At 39.9% G+C, this 24,244-nt stretch overlaps 1 protein-coding gene across 1 annotated transcript in view; it reads left to right on the top strand.

The window, feature by feature from the left end:
* The window catches only part of hydin (HYDIN, axonemal central pair apparatus protein), a 65,714-nt gene that overhangs the window by 17,133 nt on the left and 24,337 nt on the right, over window positions 1-24,244 (top strand). The window contains exons 10-37 of the mRNA XM_022749851.1: window positions 998-1,116; window positions 1,281-1,504; window positions 1,709-1,776; window positions 1,959-2,200; window positions 2,904-3,004; window positions 3,751-3,886; window positions 4,731-4,895; window positions 5,074-5,226; window positions 8,312-8,550; window positions 8,668-8,965; window positions 9,102-9,245; window positions 9,373-9,516; window positions 11,036-11,128; window positions 11,447-11,667; window positions 15,836-16,004; window positions 17,460-17,669; window positions 19,091-19,327; window positions 19,462-19,636; window positions 20,174-20,286; window positions 20,773-20,909; window positions 21,225-21,361; window positions 21,750-21,877; window positions 22,018-22,131; window positions 22,746-22,826; window positions 23,000-23,149; window positions 23,304-23,543; window positions 23,717-23,846; window positions 23,959-24,102. Coding sequence (XP_022605572.1) covers window positions 998-1,116; window positions 1,281-1,504; window positions 1,709-1,776; window positions 1,959-2,200; window positions 2,904-3,004; window positions 3,751-3,886; window positions 4,731-4,895; window positions 5,074-5,226; window positions 8,312-8,550; window positions 8,668-8,965; window positions 9,102-9,245; window positions 9,373-9,516; window positions 11,036-11,128; window positions 11,447-11,667; window positions 15,836-16,004; window positions 17,460-17,669; window positions 19,091-19,327; window positions 19,462-19,636; window positions 20,174-20,286; window positions 20,773-20,909; window positions 21,225-21,361; window positions 21,750-21,877; window positions 22,018-22,131; window positions 22,746-22,826; window positions 23,000-23,149; window positions 23,304-23,543; window positions 23,717-23,846; window positions 23,959-24,102 — 4,512 coding nt within the window. The remainder of the gene's footprint in view (window positions 1-997; window positions 1,117-1,280; window positions 1,505-1,708; window positions 1,777-1,958; window positions 2,201-2,903; window positions 3,005-3,750; window positions 3,887-4,730; window positions 4,896-5,073; window positions 5,227-8,311; window positions 8,551-8,667; window positions 8,966-9,101; window positions 9,246-9,372; window positions 9,517-11,035; window positions 11,129-11,446; window positions 11,668-15,835; window positions 16,005-17,459; window positions 17,670-19,090; window positions 19,328-19,461; window positions 19,637-20,173; window positions 20,287-20,772; window positions 20,910-21,224; window positions 21,362-21,749; window positions 21,878-22,017; window positions 22,132-22,745; window positions 22,827-22,999; window positions 23,150-23,303; window positions 23,544-23,716; window positions 23,847-23,958; window positions 24,103-24,244) is intronic.

Raw genomic sequence — 24,244 nt, 5'->3', positions numbered from 1 at the left:
ATGTGTATTAAGGTTTAAATTTGCAGCAGCTTTATAGCAACACAGCCAACCAAAACTCTCAGAAGCAGAGGAAAACTTTCTTTTGTTTGTTCTTCAACACCATGGAATTGATTGTTTTAACAACTTCAAACAAACTGTACCCCCCTGCTGTAAATCAATAGCTTTGGATTTCTCATAAAAGATTCTCCTTCCCTCAGTGGGTTGTGCCTCAGTGCAGACAAAGGTTAAAAAAACACGTCTGGGTAGCAAACCGTGTCTGTCTATTTACTTATTATCAGAGGACAACTGCTCCTCTCCTCTATGTCTCTTTTATGTTCTCTTCTCCTCCAGTGTGTGATAGCCACAATCAAACCCCTAACCACTGGAGGACTCATTGCTACTTGATCTCATTTTCATATTAGACAATTCAGTCATGAGGCCCCAGTATATTCATCTCACCCTACTGGTAGTAAAAGGTTGTTGGAAAATTTGCATGTGGCATTCACGTGTGTCTTCTGAGCCGGAGGCCAGATTTACATTAATTTCCATGTTTTCTGAGGCAGGTGATGACCTGACCAGGAGAAAGTTCAGGAGACTAGTGTACCCTGATTCCTCACTTTGCAAAAAGCTTTAAAAGCTTAATAAGCAAAACCGAAGGATAGACCTCGAATGGCTAAGTTTACAAATACAGAAATAGAAAGAGGCTACAGCAAATAAAATGTTTTAGAGAGAGTAAGAAGTAAAGAAGTTTAGATAGTTTGTGTTTGGACTAACTTTTGATTCAGTGTATGTTTCAACTAGAAACATAAAAGCAACCTTTCCACTTACATAAAATCAGTGCTAGATATGTCCATTACTGCTTGAGAGACAATTTATCTCTCTAAACATTAAATTGTCACTTTTTACATATTTTTGTTGTTATACTTCCCATCTCCTTGTTTTTTCTCTCTGACTCCATGTCTATCTTTCTATGACTTTGTAATGAATATTTCCTACATCTGTCTTTGTCTGCCCTCAGGCCGTGATTCTCGACTACCTCTCACAATCAAGGGCGAAGGCATGGGACCTGAACTCCAGCTCAACTATAACCTGATGGATATGAAGAATGTATTCATCGGTGACAAAAACTGTTATGAGGTAAGAAAGTTAAGCCAAAGTGAACAGTTGTGTCCCTTCAGTTCATGATGCCACAAAACTTAATTGCAGTACATATTACATATTACTTCATAATTGATCGTGGGGCTTATACAAGAAAAAACTTTATTTGAGTGTTGAATGAGTGGATACTTCTTTTTGTCCAGTTACTGGTGTCCAACAAAGGGCTGATTGATTCCCCCTTCAAGCTGTCAAGCCCCGACACCACTTTCGGCCGCTGTTTCTCCTTCAGTCCTGAGGAAGGTGTCGTCCCCTCTGGGGCCTGCCAGATTGTGGAAGTCACCTTCCACAGTCGCAACTTGGGAACTTTCTCTGAGGACTTGCTGCTAGCTGTCACAGGACAGCCTAAACCACTTACCTTGACCTTCAGGTGAAGTTAGCAAGTGTTGTAACTCAGATTTTCATGGAACATTCAGATTTATCAATTCTAAAAACTCTGTAACTATAAAAGCCTGCTATTCATAAAAATAGTCACCTTCCACTACACTAACGTGCTTATTTAAGAATCCTTCAACTTGATGTTATTGTCCAATCCAAGGTTTCTCATGGCTCATCTCTTTGTTTTGTCTTCCAGGGGTTGTGTTGTTGGTCCTACATTTCACTTCAATGTTTTAGAGCTCAATTTTGGAGATGTAGCCTTTGGTGGGTTGCAACATTTTTCCTGGGCTTATTCATTACTAAGTTGCCTGCATTATATGTATTATACTCTAGCTTCCACTTTTTATGTTCTACTTTGTTCCACTTTTATAACCTTATCACTCTTATTTTTTTCTCTCGTTTCTGATCTTCACTGTGTTTCATTCTTTCTTCATCTCTCTATGCAGGTTTCCCACAAACATTGATTTGTACCCTCTTCAACACCTCCCTGGTGCCTATGACCTTTGCCCTACGTGTCCTGGGAGATGGGTTGGGATCTGCTAGTGTTACCAGTGCCAAACAGGTATCTGAGGTTTCCAGGAACAATTGGCAAGGCAGTGCTGCTAGGGACCTTCATGCCCGGCCTGTGGAGTTCACTGTCAGCCCTGCTGGGGGCACTGTGCGTGCCATGTCAGATGTCACCGTTAAGGTAAATACATTTTTTTAAATTCATTTGCTGTCTTAGCAGCATACTGCAAGTGTTTGTAAAGATGTATACAAACTAGAGATGTACCACTATACCGGTTTTACTATATACTGTGGTGAAACTTAAGGATGGTAACAGTACCGCAGGCAAAAGAGGGCACTGTGAACGCAGCACAGCTGAACGGGTGCACATAATCTAAGAGACACAAACAGTGCGTTTAAAGTTATTTCCAATCTGCCTTAAACTGCTTTTATTTACATTGTTTTCAGTGTATATGATATTAGTTCATTCATCCAACAAAGCTTTACTGTTTATTATGAAGGTCTTGTCTTGGGGAACACAGTATCAATTAAAGCTGTACTAGGCGGCCAAAATTATGGGGTTTAGTTAAAAAAGGTAAAAGCACTACATCTCTTTATTAAGACATCGTACAAATTCTGAGGATAGTCGGTTTCGCCATAGTTGACTAAATAATGTGTAGCTCTTGAGAGATGAAATGTAAATTGTGAAGCTCTACGTACTTGTCTTGTTACTGTCAAGAGAGGATTCATTTGTTCTATAATGCATTAATCAACACTGGCATCGGCATAAAGCAACCAATTAAAAACTCCTAACCAAAACTGTGTTTAATGGTGTTGATGTCAATAATGCTCACTGTATCTCCCACTGTGTGTGTGTATTATGTGTGTGTGTATTATATGTACAGGTGACCCTGTGCTCCAACACAGTCAGGAGATACAGGCTTGCACTGGTAGTGGATGTTGAAGGTGTTGGTGAGGAGGTGATGACTCTGCCTATCAATGCCAGGTCAGACACAAGTACAAATGTTAACATCTCGTCTCGCAAGTTGAAGCAAAAATACTTATTTAGTCATACTACTTATACTTATTTTTGACTGTGCACATTAAGGCCATAAACACTGATTACTGGGTCAGTTTTCCTGTGTTTTTTCTCTTGTTCCATAAAACTGTTTGATCATTTCCCTTTTGAAAAGATACTTCATAAAAAATGAATGAATAAAAATGAATCACCATCCCTCTGTTCTAGTAAGACCGCATACAGATGGATATGAGAATGAGATTTGACGTACAATGTGTTACACTTGTGTCACAAGATGCCATAGAACAGCAGAGGTTCATCTTGGCTTTTACAGACTCGCCTGTCACCCTGTCTTTTAAGTAAAGTAAGTTTTTTTCTGGCAGTAACCTCTGCTGTGCTTCTGGCTGTTGCTGATGCTTTGACAAGCTGTGAATGTGGTCCATTGAACCTCCATACAGGTGTCGACAAATCAGTGGAGTATGTGTTAAATATTCAGGGGCTCATTTGCATAACAATATATTTGAATGTCACCTGCACCATCTCTCAGAATAGGACAATGGCAACCTGACTTCCTCACGGCAATCAACGTCATTGAAAATTTATGAAACAGTTCTAATTAATAGACCATGTTTTGGCATGATGCAGTGCAATTACTGTTGTGATTCATAAATAAGCCTTAGTTCTTTTCTTCTTGTTTCTTGCTATTGCTGTCTCTTCTTTCTCTCTGTTGATAGGTGTGTTGTTCCTGAGATTGTGGTGGAGACTCCAGTGTTGGACTTTCAAAGGTGTTTTCTCAATTACCCCTATGAACAGCAAGTGCAGCTTAACAACCCCAGCACTCTGCCTGTCTGCTATGGCGTGCTTGACCAGGTTAAGTAGATCACCAAAGCAACTGAAATTATGTTTGTATGTATACTGCGTGTGTGCCGGGGAAGAGATACTATAGTGAGATCAAGAGAGCAAAGGCAGATCCATCAAGGCTGATGCATTCATATTTAATACCATGGCTCATTTCCAGCTCAGTACTGCAAAATTTACTGTATGTGATGGAAATGAGTGACATTACTATAATATAATACGTTAAAGGATTGGTCCAACATTTGGGGAAATTAAACTACAGCAGCAGTTTAGTTTAGTTTAGCATAAAGACTGGAAACAGGGAAAAAAGCTAGCCTCTAAAGAAAAGCAGTGAACACATTTTATCTTGTTTAATCTATACAAAAACCATAGTGTAAAAATAACATGTTGTAATTGTGCTAGGGTTTTATGCAGGACTGTTTCCTGGTGGGGCACAGTGAGTTCCTAAAGGCTCAGCTGGTTGCCAGACAACCTCACAGTGACATCAGGTTTTAAGAGGTCACTTTTTACACTTAGGTTGTTTTTTACAGATTAAACAAACCAGATAAAAAGTTTGTATTACTCAGTAAATCTAGCCTTACTCTCAACAAGAAAGCAAATAAGCTTAAGATATAATTTAGTGCTATCACTGTATTATTTATTACTCAACATTATTTAGACTTTCAAATCCTTTTTGAGACAAAGTCAAACTGAAAAACAATCAGGTGTAAATACTGTAGCCACAAGGGACTTCAACCTACTGCAAAATACAGTAAGAGACAAGAGTGGACAGTTGTTTTTAATCTGTATGTACATTAGGTGCTGGGTCTGTATATCTGCATTAAAAGTGTGATCTCTATTGGTGTGACTTTATCAGGACTATGAGGAGACTCCGTCACTGCTGTTTGGCAGTTCCATACCCAGAGGAGTGATTCTTCCTCACACTTCAGAGAAGCTTCCCGTGTTCCTGCTGGCTAAGGCTGTTGGAAGGCTGCATCACAGTCTACGCATTGCTGTGTTCGGCAGTGTCCATCCACCCCTGGTCAGTGTGTGTGTGTGTGTGTGTGTGTGTGTGCCTGCGTGTGTGTGCCTGCGTGTGTGTTTCTGAGTGTTGATATCTGTGCTCTTGCAGATTGAATAATGTGTGCATGTCTGAATACTGGCAGTGTTATTAAATTTTGTTCTCTAACCCCCCTCTCTTCTGTTCTGATCTGTTCAAGGAGGTGGTCCTGTCCTGTATTGGGCAGGGTCCAGTAATTCATGTTCAGAGCCCACAGCTGGACTTTGGCAGAATCCCTGTTCTGAAGGACATTACTAGAACCCTGCACCTGTCAAACCTGTCACCTATTCCAGCCCACTTTACTGCTCGCATGGTATAAGCACAGACTCACCTCTCAACACACATACTGTACTAGAAGTATTAGGCAGGTACACACATACTCAAAAGCATGTCTTACTAAAATTAAAATGAACTAAATGTCCTCAGATCTATTAGCAGGATGTTACAGAGTCTGGGAGCAAAGGGTAATGAACTAAAAGCAACATTAGTTTTAATAATGGATTTATATACCTGTCCAGCCAGCTACCCATTCACCAGCTAGATTTCTTGTATAAACCTTCTGTCTGTCATCCCCTGCTCCTGTTACTAATTCATTTTCAGTATAATTGGATATGTAATTAATGAGGTAATAGGTTCATTGCTTTGGTAGCTCTTGAAATAATTAGTTGCCCATTCAATTTCAGTCCTACCCATGGAGAATAAGAGATTTTCCTCAGAGTGCATCTCTTTGCGCTTCCATTATAAACCAGTCACATAGTGACATTTTGTCAATTCAGAATAACATAAATAAAACAGATAAACTGGGAAACTGATTGAATATTTCTCAGCTCTCTGATTGTCTTGCTGTTTCTCATGTTTGGGACATTATATGCACAAACTGTCATTTAATGTTAAGAGACAATGTCTGCAGTTTAACTGACAGTTCAGCTGTTTCCCTCTCTTACACTTCATCTGACAAATGCTTTCAGTGCTCACCTGACCACTGAAATATCAGATTTTTTCAACAATTAACATTTTAAGATACTTTGACTTTACAGTTATTACACCTGTAATTATGAACATAAGCCAGCACACGTACGTGTTACTTTTTCTATATAGTTGTTAGATTTTTATTTATCATGCTTACTCAGTGCAAATGAAACTCTAAACTCTGCAGCAACCTGAGAGCTACAATTCATCATATTCAGTGTTTCACTTGCCTCCTGAAAGCCCTTCTCTCGCTGTGCATCGCCTTATCAGCGTTGCCTGATATCCACAGGGAACAAACTTGTGACTTGAACCGTGCCTCAATACTTACTAAGCTGGTATACACACCACCGTACGGGCACAGAAATTCACACACACAGGCAACCCTGGTGTAACTGCAGTGGTGTGACCCTGTCCTCTCCTCTGAGGCAGTGTTGAGGGAAGGAGTTTCTCCCCTGCACTCTCAAGCATCAATCGATGCAGATTCCCCTGGAATCACATTACATCTCACTCAATAGGTTGGCAGAGAGCCACACAAATAGACCTGGTGACAGAAGATCGCAGGGATATTGTAGAAGATGTCCCCAATTGCTTGTTATCTAACTGACCATCTGTGAAAAATTAACTACTACTCCATAACTAACCCAAACTAGGTTTTTATAAGTTGTCTTATAGAGTATGAAAAATATCAATATAATCTAAAAAATATTGGCCAAGCACTGCAGTCTGGACATGAAGAAACAATGTTCATGTTTGCATAGCAAACCACTTTACCTGAAGCCATAACAGATGTTTTTGTTTTCTTCTCTGTTGTCAGATATAAACAGAGATACAGCGCTAGAAATCGAAACTGTGTAACAGTCCATATACACATGATGTAGACGCCATTTTCTGCACTCACTGTTAAAAAGGGATTAGCCGGAAAATTGAGATGTTATTTTTGTCTCTTTTTGGCTGGCAACCAGAAACATGAGCCACGTAATATTCACGTTCAATATATTGACTTTCTTGCTGTATAATATTTGACAGGAGAACTGGCTGCAGTACTAACTGCAGCACCAATGCAGGATTTATGCAGTGCGATGTACTGTTGATAGTTGTAGTGATAGCATACAGCACAGATTTGGATTCTAAACCCTTCTGACTTGTGCTGCATTCAAAGGCAATCAATTCTAATAAAGCTGTGGGATGCAGCAGGTTTGATGCGATTATTGAGATTCCAGTCGTCTTGCTCCTCTCATGGGAGTCGACCCCCTGCTCTTTCTCCTCCTCCAACTCTACCCACCCCTTTGCCATGATCACTCTAGTATCGACCCAACACAAGTTCGCTTTCACTGGCTTCTTCACCCGATCATACAAATGCTGAGAAAGTGATCTGTGACTCCCAGAGTCACTCGCTAGTCAAGTGTTGTCTGCTTGTGTGAGGCTCTTTTCTCCAAATACTCTTTTACACAGGATATTTTGTAAGAAAGTGGCTTTGAACTGAGACGTCAAACAAAGTCTTTATATTTCATTTGTCCAATATTAGTTTTAGTGCAGTCTTAACTTCAGTATGGGATCGCAAATGTCAATCGCAGTATTTGAGTGAAGACATTTTTCCCCATTGACCAACAATCTATTGTGTTGTCCTATAGGCATTGAAAGCCTCAGTGCATCTGTGGGAAGCTCATTCTCAAAATCCCAATTAAAAGTTTATGTTCCAGCCATTCATCAACAGAGATGCTGTATAGAACATTGATTGTAATCTTGACCGCTGCTTGGTCAGATATATATACAGTACAGTGAGCACATTGAAGGGCTATCTGCTTTGTTGAAGAACTGAAGATGAGCATTAGATTTACATCTGTTTTTTCATTACATTGGACTTTATTCAGATAAATGCAACTGAACAATCCACAGAGCTGGGAAATATTGGATTTTTCTTGCAGCAGCATTTTCTATGCTTGCATCAAACACAAACATTGTACATGTGAAACAAATACCATTTTTAAACTATTTATGTTACGGCTTTTGTATATCTTAAAACATTTAAATGTAGGTTACACAGTCTTCTTCTTTACTACAGTACATCTATACGTAATACTCTACCCATTATCCTACTCATAGTAGGGAGATACTTCATCTTACTTATGTCAGGCAAGGAGCCACTGCTCTACTTTTACCTCTACGATCTAATGCCGCACTGAGATGTTAATGTGATCATCCAGCTATATGATATACACATCTGTCTTTCAAGTTCCATCCATAGCATAGATCTCAGTGGTTTGTGGAGAACGGTTAGAGGAAAGTGCCCCCACAAGGGAGATATTTTCACGCATCACATTTCAGTCATGAAAGCAGTTGCTGTAGGTGTTACTATCCTTGTTTCCACTCTACAGATCCAAAGACAGACATCCCATAGTAGCAAAGACTTTATGTTTTTGTTTCCGCAGAGCCATAGAAGGTCCTTTTGGCGTGTTGAGCCCAGTGAAGGGGAAGTGCCACCAGAAAGCCAGTTGGAGCTTCGGGTAGTAGCACACCTAAAGGACGTGATCCACTTTCAGGAGAGGCTGGAAGTGTCCATCCAAGACAGTCAAAGACACACAGTCCCTCTGTCTGCCACAGGCACTGGCACCACAATTGTCAGTGACAGGCCTTTTGCCCCAAGCCTTGACTTAGGAACATACTTCAGGTAGAATGAGAGAGGTTAAACTCTTGAATTAATATTAATGATATGGTGATTTAGAACTAATAATGTAGTGCTGACAGTATGTCTCACATTCTTGCTGTTTTCTGTATGCCCTATAAGTCATGGGTCATGCCAGTATCACTTCAAGCTGACCAACCATGGCCAACGGACACACCGTTTGTACTGGCGTATTGATGGCTTCCCGCCCTACTCCAAAACCCGCAACGAGGACAGCTTGTCTGGCAGAGGCTTCCTGCCCTCCATCTCCACTCCCAGGAAGAAAGATGTTCCGAGCCGTGGATCTTTACTCTCCTCTAGCAGAGAAAAGCCGGTGTTCAGCCTCAGCCCTTCTCGAGTGGAGCTTTTCCCAGGCTGCTCTGTTGACATGGTGCTGACGGGATCTTCAGACTCCTCCAAGGTGAGACAGTTTGCTTGCAGGCCCAAAAGTGAATAAACCTGTGAATAAGCTCTGAGTTTCATAAACATAGCCAGTATGTGTCCATTAGATTAGATGTATGTTGCAGTACATGTACAGCATGTTTTTGTCTTTCCAGGTCGTTCGGGAGCGTCTGGTGTGCTATGGCATTGTGGGTCGCCAGGGCAGTTCAGAGCTCATCATGTCTGTTGATGTTACCTGTCGTTTTATTGCTCCAATGCTCAGCATTTCTTCCAAGCAGCTGAACTTCTGCATGGAGAAGGTTGGTCAAAGGATCATGGACAGTGCTCTCTCCGGGATATTTGTGGTGCTGTAATATTCCTGTTCCTAAGACATGCCTTTATATTGTTGGATTAAACACAGAGGTAATGCATGTGTATGTCTTACAGGTCCCAGGAAAGAATCTAATCCCCGTATATGAGAAACTGGTCTTGAAGAATGTGTCATCTCTGTCTCTGTCCATGACGCTCTCTCTTCTAGAGCCGTTCTCTCTGTGTGAGGCCCCAGGAGCTCATAGCTCAACTACCACAAAGGTACACATACTGTACTTGTCCCTTTTAGTTAACTTTTCATTGTTGTTTCTGTTTTTTTCATTTCAAGTTCCAAGAGGAAGAAACCTACAGATCTTGTTGTCGCACAGATTTTGCTCAGATTGGAGTTGCTGTCTAGTATTGGTCCTCATATTAAAAGACCTGCAAATCAATTTTAGAGGGAAATCAGTTTTCAGTGTTTGATCTCGTCCACCATTTGTTTACATTTGGATCACAGATTGTAACTAAAAAACAGTTACCCCCAAAACACACAAAAAGAGCTTTCATAGTTTAAATGATTGATACCTGTTGTAGCTTGGCCTGCCATAGAAACTAGTAACTAGTAGTAGTAATAGTGGTAGTAAAGTGTGGAGTAAAAAGTAAATTTTCATCTGAAATTCAGGTAAACACAGTATAAAATTGCACAAAATGTTAATAGTCAAGTAAAGTAACAATTCTTATAATTGTATTTATGTATTTGAGTAAATATACCTGGATATTCTCCTTTTGCAAATGAAAGGAAAGTAAGTAAAGTACTAAAGTTAGGCAAACACATTCCTCAACTTGAAGTGTGCACTGAAACAACTTAAAATTTACAGTGAGCTTGTCAATGTATCTCTATGATTTTATATAATTTTTTATCAAGTGCATCTCCGTCCCTTTCCTATGCCTACAGTATGCCACCGTTCTACTTAATTTCCTTTCCTAGCTTGTCATATCTTAAGCATTGATCTTAAATCAAAAGTACAATTTTACAGATTTGCATTACACTATGCTGTTTACTGCATACTTGTGATTTGATTTGCATTGAGTGACAATCACTGCACTCAAGCCCTGTGGTAAGTGCTACTGAGTGTATCGATATGTAAGGTAAGTGGACGTCATTTTGAACATGACCAGTCGATTTAAATGCTGATGACTGATCAATCTTTTCTTATTTCTAAAAGGGTCAGACACAAAATGTTGTTACGAGATTCATCGTTGTTTCATTTCATCATATATTCATTCATTGAACAGAAGGTGTTGATGACTTGTACTTAACTGCATTATCATCTATAAATTTACTCTGAGATAACCTTGACTGAACTTCAGGTCATATATTCCCATATTGTTTTTATTTCACCATAACTCTAACTTCCATCATGTGAGTTGATTAAAGTGCAGGATTGGAATCCACATTTAAATGGTTTTCAAGCCCTCGGCAGGTCTCTGAATGAAGCTAAAAGGTAGCAGGATATTTGGATAAGCCTGGTTCCCATGGCAGGATTACAATAAACGTCTCATTAAACTGTGAGAGGGTTTTTAAAAGGGTTGTGAACTTATGCTTTGGGAGTCATCAGATAAAAACATGATATAATGATTTTTAATCAAGTGTGCAAGTACAAATTCTCAAAGAGTGAAAAAAGTTGAAGAACCAGTCTTATATTCTGTTGATTAGTTTATTAGTAAATATTGCAGAGACAGCATGTCTCCTTTGATATATGTAAGTTTCATATTTTTACTACTGTAATGTCTTTTCCAGTCCATGGTTTTAGGTGACGGGAAGCAGGCTGAGTTGTGGGTATGCTTTAATCCAGTTTGCTGTCAAGATCGAGTGTCACGAGTTGTGGATGAGGTAACAGTGATGTGCTTTTTTTGTACATCTTTTATGTAATCCTTGATTTTTTTCATCTTGTGTCCTTCTGAGCTCACCATATTTTAATGCATATGACAGTGATTCACCACCTGGGTTTCAGAACCTCCATTAGGTTCACAAGACATTTAAAGGGCTTTTATCTTTCAGTAACAGGATATTTTCACTTTTGCAGGCCTCTGCTGTTCACTGGCCATAACTTTTCATTAGTGGTGATGAGGAGCATTATTTTATTTACATATTTATACATACTAATACTTATACATAATACATTTCCCTGCATGGTGTTTTTTTCTCCAGTTCCTTGAGGTGCACTACCAGGGACACCCACAGCAAGACACGGTGGAGCTGCATGCTGAGGTCCACTTCCCCAACCTGCATTTCTCCTCCACCACAGTTGACTTTGGCTGTGTGCTCAACTGCACAGAGACTCACAGAGTAATCACAATCACCAACTGCTCCCCACTGCCTGTGTCCTACCGCTGGGCTTTCCTGGAAGACCAGAAACTCCATACCATCAGGTATATTTACACTGAAAGTGTCCACACACTGCGGTATCAGTTAACATTTATACCTATATACAGTATGTTTACAGTAAACCCCACATCTGATCTCACTATCAAGAATACTAAGTAGTGTACAGCTGCATACCAAATAATTACACACAGAGATGCAATGTGAATCTTCCCCATGGGTGTGCCTAGTGGAGCTTGGGTAGTACCCTTTACTGTACTTTCACATGAAAGGGATGAACTGGACAGGCTATAGGGAGACTAAGGAAGCGAAGGTAATGCTTTTCTAAACAGCATCACTGTAAGAGGAGGTCACTTGAATTAAGTGCCATGTCAAGACAACAGATTGAGCTGAATGTGAAAGTAATTTCAGAGGATATTAAACACACAACAAACCCATTAGTAGTGTGTATATATGTGATGACCTAGCCAGTAGAAGTAACATTTGTTCATATTTATTTAATGTTTGTATATATATTTCATCAATCAGTCAGAAAAGCTGAGAAATGTGGGTAACTAAACAGCGTTAAAGACACAGGAAAAGTAATTTCCTCTTACAGGAAATATAAAAAAAACTAATAGCAATGTAAATGGAGAGTATATTTTGATTCCTGGAAATGACTGGCCAGATAGATGATGTGATAATACATTATACAACTTCTAGCAAATCCACGTACTTTGTTGACAGAAAATTGTCCGCTATTTAAATTATAGAAACTTGGGACTTAATCACAAATCACAAAGCTTTTCCCTTAAGTGATGACTCTTTGCTTTTTCATAAACTTTTATCCACAGAACATACAGCCCCATACTCAGTAGGAGCTGCTGGAATAATATGATTCCTGTGTTATGGCTTTTTTTGTTATACTGAAGGATAAAAAATGTATAAAAAGTAGAATTCTTAAGAGACAAGATTCAGGGACAAGAACAGAATTGATCTCAGCCATACTGTATATTAAAACTGTCCTTTAAGATAAGCTAGTACCGTAGCTATACATTTAACCTTGTGAATTGGAAGCCAAATCCATTATAAATTCTCTGGAGAAGACAAATCTACTGATTGTGTACTTTACAAACGTTGCGGTGTGCCTTTCTCAAGCCTTTGCTTCGGCTCCCCTCCTTTGCTGTGGACTGTGAATACCATAGTGCTCTGTCTGTCCATGGCCTTGAACCAACTCACTGCTATAGCAGGTCTACAAGATTTATCACCTTCTAGTGTCTTTTTCCCTTCCCCCTCTTTCATCTATTGGTATTCTTCCTTTTTGCTCCCCTCCTTGTCCTCATCTTAGGTTTTTACATTGCCTATTTATCTTTTTTTTTTCATTTTTTTCCTTCGCCTCCTCCTGCTCCCTACCTAATCCTTATCATCCTTCTCTTCTATTCCCCTTCTTCACCATTTCCCTCTTAGATTGTGACCTCTCCTAACAATCTGTCTCATAGGCCATCTTGCTAATTAAATGGAGACCTCACTCTGCATGCACGCTCTCCTTCTCAAGTCCTCTTTCTTGCTCACAAAACCCGCACTATCTAGCCAACTAATTACATCCCTATCAGTAATTACACCGCAGCCCATGGAGAGGGGAATTTCAATAGAGCTAACTCTTTTTAGTCCATTTATCCCAATGATGGATAGAGGCAGTACAATACATTTAAATACTGTAACTTCTCTGTTTTTAAGACTCTATCAGCAAGAAGTAAACTAGACAGCAAATGCTCATTCCACCTTTTTTATTTGCATTGTTGTTACTGGTATGCATGATGGACTAGATTACTTGACAACTGAATGACTGACTGATCAGTCACAAGTAAGAATACCAGGTGCTTTCGAGGACGTTGAGATTAAGCCAAGTTGTACAGAGGGACGACAGCTAAGATAAAGATTCTTTTTTAACTTTCCAGGGACATGTGTTCAGTCTGTTAAACCTAGAGTTTTACTCCTTTAAACGGCTCAAGGGTCAGAAACAGCCTTTCTGTTTTTGCATTATCATGTAAGATGGCAACTGTGTGCAGAAGGAATCATATACTGTAGACCTGTATGCTTTTAGAAACCGCATACCTGTTTTTTATTTTTGATTTGGCTGATCAGGACATTTTTGTTGAAAGCTTCTATGTTAGGCACAATAATGGGAACATTACTGAGGATAATTCCTTTTGCTGAGTTGCTCTGAGAAGCGAATGAAGCACAATTTCCACATCTCATATGAGACGGACCAAAAATTATAGTTCTTATTCCTGTTTGTTATTTCCATAAATAACCAGCCTGCCAACAGTTGTACTGTTCATGGACTTTGAGGTATCCATAGGTCACAGAGGTTCATTATATAATTAGATTAGTTTCAGCTGAAAATTAAGTAGCAGTAAATGCAAATACTAAATAAAGTACAAGTAAAATTGTATTGAAACGCATTATGTCCCACCATGGGAAATAAGAAAATGACACAACCTTTGAAAAAGCTCATTTGCATGGGAAGCTGGTTATCCTTGTTGGTGTATTTTTATTTGCTCGCCAAGCAAGATCTTTGTACTTTCCGCTGTTTGAAAAAAATGCATGTATATTTACAGTTTATGTGAAATACTGTATATGAGAAGTAAACCAGAAAGAGTCTACCTCCCTCTCTCTCTTTCTCTCTCTTTCTCTCTCTCTCTCTCTTTCTCACACAAACAAACACACAGACACACACACAGACATACACACACATACACACTGACTCACAAACTGGAACCCCAGTAGCCACTTGTCTGTACAACCAAAGTTTTACAGCATCAAACTCTCTCCTTTTTCTGACAGACTGCTGGAAGTGAGATGTTTGTGGTTCAGCGGGCTTTGATGTGTAGAGTTTTAGTGAGGCTGAACATAGGAAAACACAGTCACATCCATGGTGTGTATGAAAGAAAAAATAAACATGGAAGAGAGAGAGAGAGAGAGAGACGGATATAAGAATGTCAGAGTGGGCTATTTGTGTTTTGAGCTGAGCTCTTACAGAGACATCATCTGCTGTCTCACCATCTGTTCCTCTGTCCGCACCAGTGGGTTTTAAACTCTTTCTTAGAAGACCCACATTTGAAAAAGCTTCTTTTTTCCACATGAGGCCAAATGGTTTTTATGGGCTCTTACGAACTCTCATCCACCAAAAATGCGCCCTGTTTCTGAAGTCATTGACCTGCAGTATTTGTACACCCTGACATCTTACATTGCTAGACTTGCTAATTTGTGCCAGACATCAGGCCAGAGTGCCCTTTAAAACAGCATACATCATGGATTGACCATACAACAGTGCCCCCTGCTGGTTGCATCACTGTCGTCCACTCATGAGCTGACACAAGTACTGCAGCTTTCTTGGGCACTTAACCATAACTACTAACCCTAACCCTAACTCTAACCTAACCTTGCCCTAACTTTACCATTACATAACATAATTTACGTTCAAGGGACTTTTTGTCCCAATAAGGAAGACATGTCCCCAGAATGTAACTGTGTAAACAGATTTAGGTCCCCACAACATGTGTAATACTGAGTGATAGGAGACTACACACACACACACACACACACACACACACACACACACACACACACACACACACACACACACACACACTATGGCAATAACATAGCCAATGTTCAGTGATTTAATAGAACTTGTCCAGTCCAGCTTTGAGATGGCTTCACTCACTAAATCTCTTTCATTCTCTTCCATGTTTATTCAGCACTTCACTGCAATCTATCCTGACCTGTTTCCTGCTGCTTGCCTATTAAAATTCCTCTTAATTATAGAACACTCTGTTTAATTAACTTGATGGATGCACCCAGTCTGATCCCACAGGGAAGGAGAGAGTAGAACAGAGAGAAAATAAGAGTCAGAGTTCTTGAGGGTATGGGTGATACAGATTTTCTTCTTCACCTGGGTATTACAATATATATACAATAGATTGTAATATCGTTTAGTCTTTTTTGAATCATCTATGTAGATATCTCACAGCCATTTTGCGGCTTTCATTTGATAATATTCATGAAGCTAGAACATGGTTTCATTCATATTTCTTGCCTCTTCTTATTGGTAGAGGGTTTTTCCTGTGTTCCATCTACAGTATTGTATGTCTATTTATACACTTTTGCTTTCATTGTGAGGAAAATAAATATTTAATATCAGTGATGTTTTATTATCCTTTTCCGTCATAGAGAGACAGAAATGCAAGAGGAAGAAGAGGAGCAGAAAAATCTGAAAAATGGGACTGAAGAAGGGAGGGGCTCCTTTACAACACCTTCTCCAGCCTCTCCAGTTCCTCTTAGCTCCAGGCCTGGTGTAGATGAACAGAACAGCACACAGTGTCCTGTGCGTGTGGAGGAGGTAGGCAAATGCTCATGTGTAAACAAATAAGGGTTTCCCTGAGATTTCACTTTGTCAGGGGATGGGGAGAGCACCTAACAGCAGCTAATAGGCAAGTTATTCCCTCTCTGTGTGCTGCAGTGCTATTACTATAGAGGTAGACACACATGCACATGCCACACCCAAGCACATTTTTCCATTATAAACCTCATTGTGGAGATTCCCCCTCAGAGTATCTTCCTGATTTTTCATACATTGATGTAACAGAGTTTTGAGACTCATTTGAAGGTTCCCTGATTCATAACTTATAATGTTTCTGATGTTTCCCTGACTAAAGTGGTCAGAGAATACTTTGATTACATCTTTGCACTTGTAACTCAGTTAGGGCTGCAACTAATTACTTTATTCATTGATTAATCAACCGAATGAAATCTGCTTCTTGTCTATATATTGGAAGAAATATCATCGTCTGACCAACAATCCAGAAAAAGAAATCATTTAGTATATATTGATTAAGTCAGTGACTAAGTGACAAATCAGTAGGACACACCACCAGTGCAGACTCTAGATGAGAAATGTTCTGAAATACTAGAGCTTAAAGGAACAGCTGAACATTTTACGCTTTCTTGCCAAGATTTAAATGAGAAAATAACTAACCGCTGTCATATCTGTCAATTAAATATGAAGCTGGACTCGGATATAGTTAGCTTAACTTAGTGCAAAGACTGGAAGCAGCGGGAAACTGCTGGCATAGCTCTGTCATGGAGGAAAAAGCCTGCTTACCAGAGCCTCTACATTTTCCTAATTATCTAACTATATCGTATTTATATCTTTTTTTTTAAATTCTGTATGAAATCCTGTGTTTAAGCATCAAGCCGTGCTTTTATGGGAGGTTGGGCGGCTGTGCCTCAGGAGATAGAGCGGGTCGTCTACTAATTAGAAGGTCGGTGGTTTCGATCCCCGGCTCCTCCAGGCCGCATGTCGAAGTATTCTTGGGCAAGATACTGAACCCCTCATTGCCCCTGATGGCTGCTCCATCAGACTATGAGTGTGATGGGTGAATGTGGCAAGTATTGTAAAGTGCTTTGAGTGGTCAGTAAGACTAGAAAAGCGCTATATAAGTGCAAGTCCATCTACCATTTACAATGAATGCTGGAGCAATTTCTTGGCAATCTCACAGTGACATAGGAAATGACTGCACCTGACCTGGAAATCCAGGAAATAGTCCAGCACATTATCCTCTGTAAAACTACAGCTTGACATTTTAACCATTAGATCTTTGGATAAGGATATGAGAGGGGTATTAACCTTCTCATCTAACTCATGACATAAGAGCAAATAAGCACATGTCCCAAAATGTCAAACCATTACTTTTACATGAGTATCACAGTGGCACAATGGAAGTCACAAATGGAAATTAGTAAGAATTGAGAATTAATTTTGTGAGTTTTAATGGTTTTCTTTTTATGTCTGTAGGTATTTGATGTATTGCCAATGTATGGTCATCTGCAACCTGGGGAGCAGCAGCTTGTCACATTCTCTTTCTACGGCCATGAACATATCAGCAGAGAGGTGGTAGCTCAGTGCCGTGTAGAGGAAGGGCCTATGTATGAAGTCAAACTCACAGGAGAAGCATCAGTTATCAGCTACAGCCTTGACTTCGCCCGTGTCGACTTTGGTCTGCAGGTACGTATTCAGGGCTCCTTTACCCTGAGTTTAGTTATCAGTACCTTATCCCTACGAGCTCCATCAGTCAAATAGTTACATTTCACCTTAGCGTGTACAGATTTTCTAGGCTAGGACAAGGGCCATGATTGGGGTTAGAGAGAGCTGGTAATGGCAAGGGAGGCAGGACCGCTACTTGTGGGGCTCATGTCAGGGCAAAACTCTCCTTTGCTATATTTTAAACTACTCTTCTTTATTTTGTCTTAATTTTCTTCCTTGTTGTCTTGTTATCCCTCTTTTCTTGTCTTTGCTTTCCCTTTGCCATCTGTTTGCTCGACCCATGTGTGGCACATGATATGTCAGACAAAACTAATTCAAATTTTGAAAAACTTGGGGAAATTGTGCATTCTGCCATTTTTGAAATGACACTGACGGGCCTGAGGGGAGTGTGACGGATGATGTGTTTGCTGCATTGGTGTAGTTTGTTTCCCGACTATTTGTGCTTGTTGACTGTTAGTGTTTTGACTGACAATCCATCCGATTTCACTCTCCCCAATTCCATTTTTTTCTGTCATCACAGAATCTAAAGCTGAGGAACAACTTGTGGGATGGGTGCTTGCATGCTATTAGGATACACATTATTTAAAGACACAATATCTACTGTTGGTATCAAATGTTTTCGACTACATTTTCCACAATAAAAAGTCTGCTTGAGAAGAAGGACATTAACTTTGAATGACACTATGTAGTTTTTCACAGTTTGGTGTTTTGCACTTCCACCCCCCTGTAAGTATGCAAGCCATCCACACCAGTTGTCATTGATATTCAAAACAAGGACATATTGATTTTTTATTCAGTTGAAATGAGCAATTCAGCAGATCATTTCTCTGACCTTCCTGTTTGTTCAGCACTACTCTGTCTTTTCTTTTCTTTTCTCTCTTGATTTTTCCTTCTCTTGTTCGCTGTGTTGTTTTCTTGTGTACAAACATTAGATTTATCTATAGGATAAAGAAAGTCCTAAAACAACCACCTTGAAGATGCACAACAGACCAACTTTGAACAACATTATCTTTCTTTCTTTTGAACATTTTGAGCAACATTTTCTTGTTTGTCTTTACTTGTCTCTGTCTGTCTGTCTCTTACTTTCTCTTAACAGTTCCTTTTTTGCTCATATCACAGTTACAACTACTACCTCCTTATCATCTTGATAAGGTTACTGACATAAACCACAAGGTGCAAAAGGAAGCCAATATCATGCATGCATTTCTAGAAATCTGAGGTTCACTGTATCAACTTTACAAGGCATCCACTCCACCTAAAACAGTGGGGTAGTTTCTGTTTGCCAAACTAATTCACAATATCTTCAATGTAAAGAAAGGTACTGACAATTTAAAAGTAATAGTGTTGCCTCTCACCTCTCAGTCTCCTTCTCTTTCTTCCAGCTTTTTGATCATGTAGGGGAAGCTGAGATGACCCTAAGGAATACTGGCAAGGTGGGCTTTAAATTCAGTATCATATACCCTCCAAGGGAGGAGGACAATGAGTCTGATGAAGAGGCAGAAGGACAGAGGAAAGCTCCAGAAGAGGACGAGCAGCAGCCAGATGCAAGGCAGCAAAAAGACAATGGGCAGAATGAGGAGAAGGTCAGACCAGGCCAGCCCATGGTCATCCCCAGCTTGGTGAGCTTGTCTTGGAGCAATTTCAGATATGGGGGTCATTCATTATGTATAAAGGGTTTTTACCTGTTTTTGTGTGTGTGTGTGTGTGTGTGTGTGTGTGTGTGTGTGTGTGTGTGTGTGTGTGTGTGTGTCAGGGTTACATAGATGCTGGTGTGGAGCAATGCCTGCGTGTGCTCTACCTCCCAGGCACCCCTGAGGTGTTTGTGAAGCGGCTTCAGCTACAGGTGGCTTTCCTGCCACCTCAGGACATCACTGTGACTGGGGAAGGAGTGTTCCCAAGGATCAGCCTGAACTTGCCACGAAACCTGTGTATGTGTATAAGCACTCATATACACAGTAATGACTGTATCCTTGCACAATAAGCCAATGGAAGAAAAATGTACAAAGCAATATACTTCCATCACGGTGCTTCCTTTTAGCTTAAATCACAAAGTGTATCTGCTACAGACTACACAGAACTAAACTGAATTTCATTAAGTTTGCCCAAATGCAATTGTGATGTCTGTAACGTTGAACAATGTAAACGATTTGTTCTTTATGCAGCAGAATGGACAAACTTAGTCAAACTTATAGCAGTAAACAGAAGCTGCTTGCCCTGTAATGTAATAGTTTATTGATCACCATCATGGAATTGTCAGAGAACAGAGTCAGCTACAGAACAGAGCTGTTGCCCTAGAACTGAATGTAGCTTTTTCCAACAAGTTTTATATTAGAAAGCACTGAGCCCATTTCTTTCAGTTGATACAGGTCCAACTAATAATCATATCTCCATGCTAACAACTGCTGAGACACAAATTCTGAATATTTTTGTGTCTGCTCTGGTGTGACACTATGATTCCTTTGCAGCAGAGGAGTGCTACAGTGATGTGATGCAGCAGGCCAGAACAGCTGTGGAGGCAAATGGAGTCAAAAAGGAGCTTATGAATGGAAATATCACTGCTGGAGGAGCAACAACAGAGGCAAGCTACACACTCACGGTCACTGACTAAAATAAACAACATTGTTGTAATGCAGTCAAAACCCATTTTTTTCCAAAATCTTGTTTCTCAAAGTCTCAAGAAAAGTCATCTTAGAGTTTTGATTTATATGTTCTCATAAAAAATTTAATTTGACTTAATATTGTGATCATGAAGTCCTTATTATAATGTGACCAATCGAAATGATAATTCAAGACATCTGGAGTTTGAATTTGAATACTACAAATTCTTTGATTATGAGATCTCCCAAGGTCATGGACTTTTTTCAGGCGGCAAGCTCTGCTTCACAAGACCAGTATCCATTGCTGATTTTGAAACTGAATTGCAAAGCTGAATTACATACAGTATATTAAATATATTATACGCAGACTGTGCTGATTGTTTATTGCTTATGTAACGCCTCCATTTCTTTAGTAACTTTTGAGTCTTCTCCCTCTCCCCTTTCCCTTTTTGGCATGCTGCCTCTAGTATGAAGAGTTGCTTCACATGGAGATTGAGAGAGCACTGGTCAAAGAGAACGCTCTTGCTGTGACTGGGAGCTCTGGTAGTTCACTGGAGCTCAGAGACTCAGGAGGTTCCTCCAGACAGTGGTCGAGCCTCAGCAAGTATGTAGAAAAACACACACACACACAGACTCTCTTTTGTGTGAACAGATGGTCTCCTGAAGTGAGAACTGTGTTTTAAAGTTTAAGAATTTCAGGTCTTGCTTAATGAATAATATCTGGCTGTTTATGTTTTTGCTCTGTGGTTCTTACTTATTGGTGGATAATGTCATCATGACAACTGGAAACACTTCCACTGAATCTCAATAAATGATCATACTGAAGTATTGCCAGGCCTTGCTTCAGTACACAAACTTATGCGTGAAGTGGTTGTTGCTTGTTCTTGATGTCCTTTTTTACCTCTTTGCACACCCCCAGGTTCCTGCTCCCAGAATACATTTTGGATTTTGGTTATGTCATTCCTGGAAAAGTCCTCAGTCACACTGTAAATGTCACCAATACCGGATCAGTACCCGTGTCCTTCCATGCCAATCGTAAACCTCTCGCTGGCACAGGTGACACAGTACATTACTGAAGGGCTTGTGGCATTTTCAGTTCTTTGTCTCTGTTTCTTATAAAATGTAATATCTCAGGATTACTTCACCACAATTATGCAAAAAAAATGTGTAATGATGCCCCAGGTATTTAGGTATTTGAAGTGATTGTGCTTATGTGGTGCTTAGCAAATACACAAGAACTACAACTATATAAACAAACATTTAGCAGGTGTCATTTGTATTTTTACAAGCATGCACATACATCATCTTGGAAATAGAGTGTGCACATCTTTTCAGAAAATGACTTTTCTAGTTGTTTTCAGTGTTCTTCACTTTACAACATTTTATTTTTTTTAATACAATGCTTAAAAAATAAAAAAATGATTGTGTTGTTGTTCCTTCAAAGGCTTCAGTGCCGAATTTGAAAGAGTGAAGAATCTGCCCTTTGGTGAGACACAGACTTTCACAGTTAGATTTGATCCTCAAGAAGCCAAACTGCAGACTGGGGACATAAGTGTTGTCATGCCAATAAAGGTACACATGGGCATACACAAACATGCATATGTGCACAAACATTGTCATTATTTCTCATTCAATGTAAAATTTCTAAATAGTTGGGTCCTTGTCTGGCCATTGTGATATTGTTTTTAAGATGGTTATTTTTGGTTTTGCAGGTTGCAGGTGGCCCGATGGTGCAGGTGCGGCTGTGTGCAGTGGTGACCATGCCGTACATTACAGTTTCCACGGATACACTGCAGTTTGATACTGTACAGTGTGGCATGTGTCAGGTAAGTCAGGAGTCTGATAAGATGGGATACAGCTACAAGATACTATTATGTAGCTCTACAAAGGTTTCTTATCGTGTTCTACAATTGAATGAAAATGCTGTGTTGAACATTTGTATATGTGCATAATCTTTACTAAAACTGGATAGTTACACAAATTCAAAATAAATGTACTGCCCATTTTATCCCACTTTGTGTTGTCAACATACAGAAGGAGAACAGGAAAGTAGGTGAAAGTACAAAATGCTGTATACAGCCTAACACTACAAAGTGTGTGCTAGGCACACTAATGAGGCTCATTAGTGAGAGACCAGTAATGCTGCCTTGCTGTGGTGACATCTTACGATTGCTTACTGCAAAATCAGGTTATGTTAATCATTTCCAAGGACTTTTCTTACAAAGCTTATACACTGGAACAGCTTAAACTTTGTTGTGTTTAGACATAATGTGGTCAAAACATTAGCTTAAAAGTATAATTAATGAAGTAGCAAGAAGGCCATGTATACTGAAACAACTGAAACTAAAACTCTTCTGCTGTTGCCAAACAGACATAAGATTGAATTCAGGCTGTTCTTAGAAACCTTCTTAGTCTTATGTTTTATAACCCTCCCTATTAGATGAAGACATTACAGCTGCTGAATCATGAGCTGGTGCCCTGCCACTGGAGTATAGCTGATGATGTGAAGCCTTTCAAAAAGGTACGATAGTTGTCATTTTATCGAAATTAAATTCCCAGATAATTTTGTAAATATTGATGTCCACCCAACAAAATGTACATGGCATACTTACAGTACATACATACATACATAAAGATAAATACAGCCCTAAATGCATCAGGGTGACAACTACATATGATCTTGCTTTCACTCAGGTCGATAAGTTTCTGCCTCTTCACCAGCGTAAAAAAGCCTTGCAGGAGCAGCGACCACCTCCAGTGGTGTTTGAGATGATTCCCGCCTCTGGTGTGCTGACCCCTGGTGAACGAGTAAATGTACAGATAAAGTTCATCCCTGCTGAGGGGGTAAGGAGCTTTTGAGATTTTAGAGTTCAGCATAATGCATATCAGAGCACCATAGCATTGTGCGAGTTACTGCTTTTATGAAATGGTGGAACCACATTGTGTAAAACAGTTTTTCAAAATATAGAATATTTACCTACTGCATATGTCTTTGCAGCATGCTTACAACAGGCAGCTAGTGGTTCATGTGGCTGATAGCACCCAGCAGGTGATCATTACAGCCCACGGTCAGGGTGAGGAGCCACAACTTGAGTTCTGCCCATCGGTTCTGGAGCTGGGGCCTTGCCTGCCTCTCAGTGCTGCGGTTCAAGCTGAAGTCACAGTCAAGAACCCCTGCACTTTCCCCATTGAGTTCTACTGTCTGGAGTTCGATACAAAGTATCTCAAGGATGAAAAGGTAGTTCTGGTTTAAAGGGTACAAGCAGCTTTTCTTGTCACCTCACGTGACAGCTCATCTAATTATCAACATTTAATTTTCAGCATTTTAATTTGCCTCTCTCAGTTTCTATGTTTGTCTTTTCACCTCCTGGTTTCTCTCTCCGCTCCTCTCTCTTATGTCATCCCATGCAGATCCTGCGTCTGATGCAAGGTTATGATGAGAACAATGTATTACTGCTGCCCCCCAGGGTCCCTGGAGAAGGTCTCCCCACAGAACTGCTTGACTACTACAAGGAGTATTGCTCCCAGCGGAAAGACAATGGTAGCTTCAGGCACTCATAGACGCTCATGTTCATCTACAACCATTGAAATCATATACCTGTGTATTGTATCAGTGCATACGTGTATTAATCTTATCTACCTGTGTGCACCAGAGCTGAAGGAAGGCTTGGGCAAAAAAGAAGCTGAGAGGGATGACACACAGGAGGAAGAAAAGAGGTCAAATGATGATGACACCCACCCACCAGATGGCAAAGAAGAAGAATTACTAGCTAGCACTGTGAAAACAGCTGAATTGTGTGAGTACAACCCTTTCAGAAACAGAGCTTAGCACGCTAATGAAAGTAGCCTGACATGACTGTAATTTTGACAGGTACTTGTAATAAACATAAGATTTACTTAAGCTTGAATTTAAAATATTAACTTAAAACGCATGGCTTT

The sequence above is a fragment of the Seriola dumerili genome, unplaced genomic scaffold (assembly GCF_002260705.1).
Source record: "Seriola dumerili isolate Sdu_G_001 unplaced genomic scaffold, Sdu_1.0 BDQW01000147.1, whole genome shotgun sequence".
Taxonomy (NCBI): Eukaryota; Metazoa; Chordata; class Actinopteri; order Carangiformes; family Carangidae; genus Seriola; species Seriola dumerili.
This window is presented reverse-complemented; position numbering and strand designations above follow the sequence as displayed.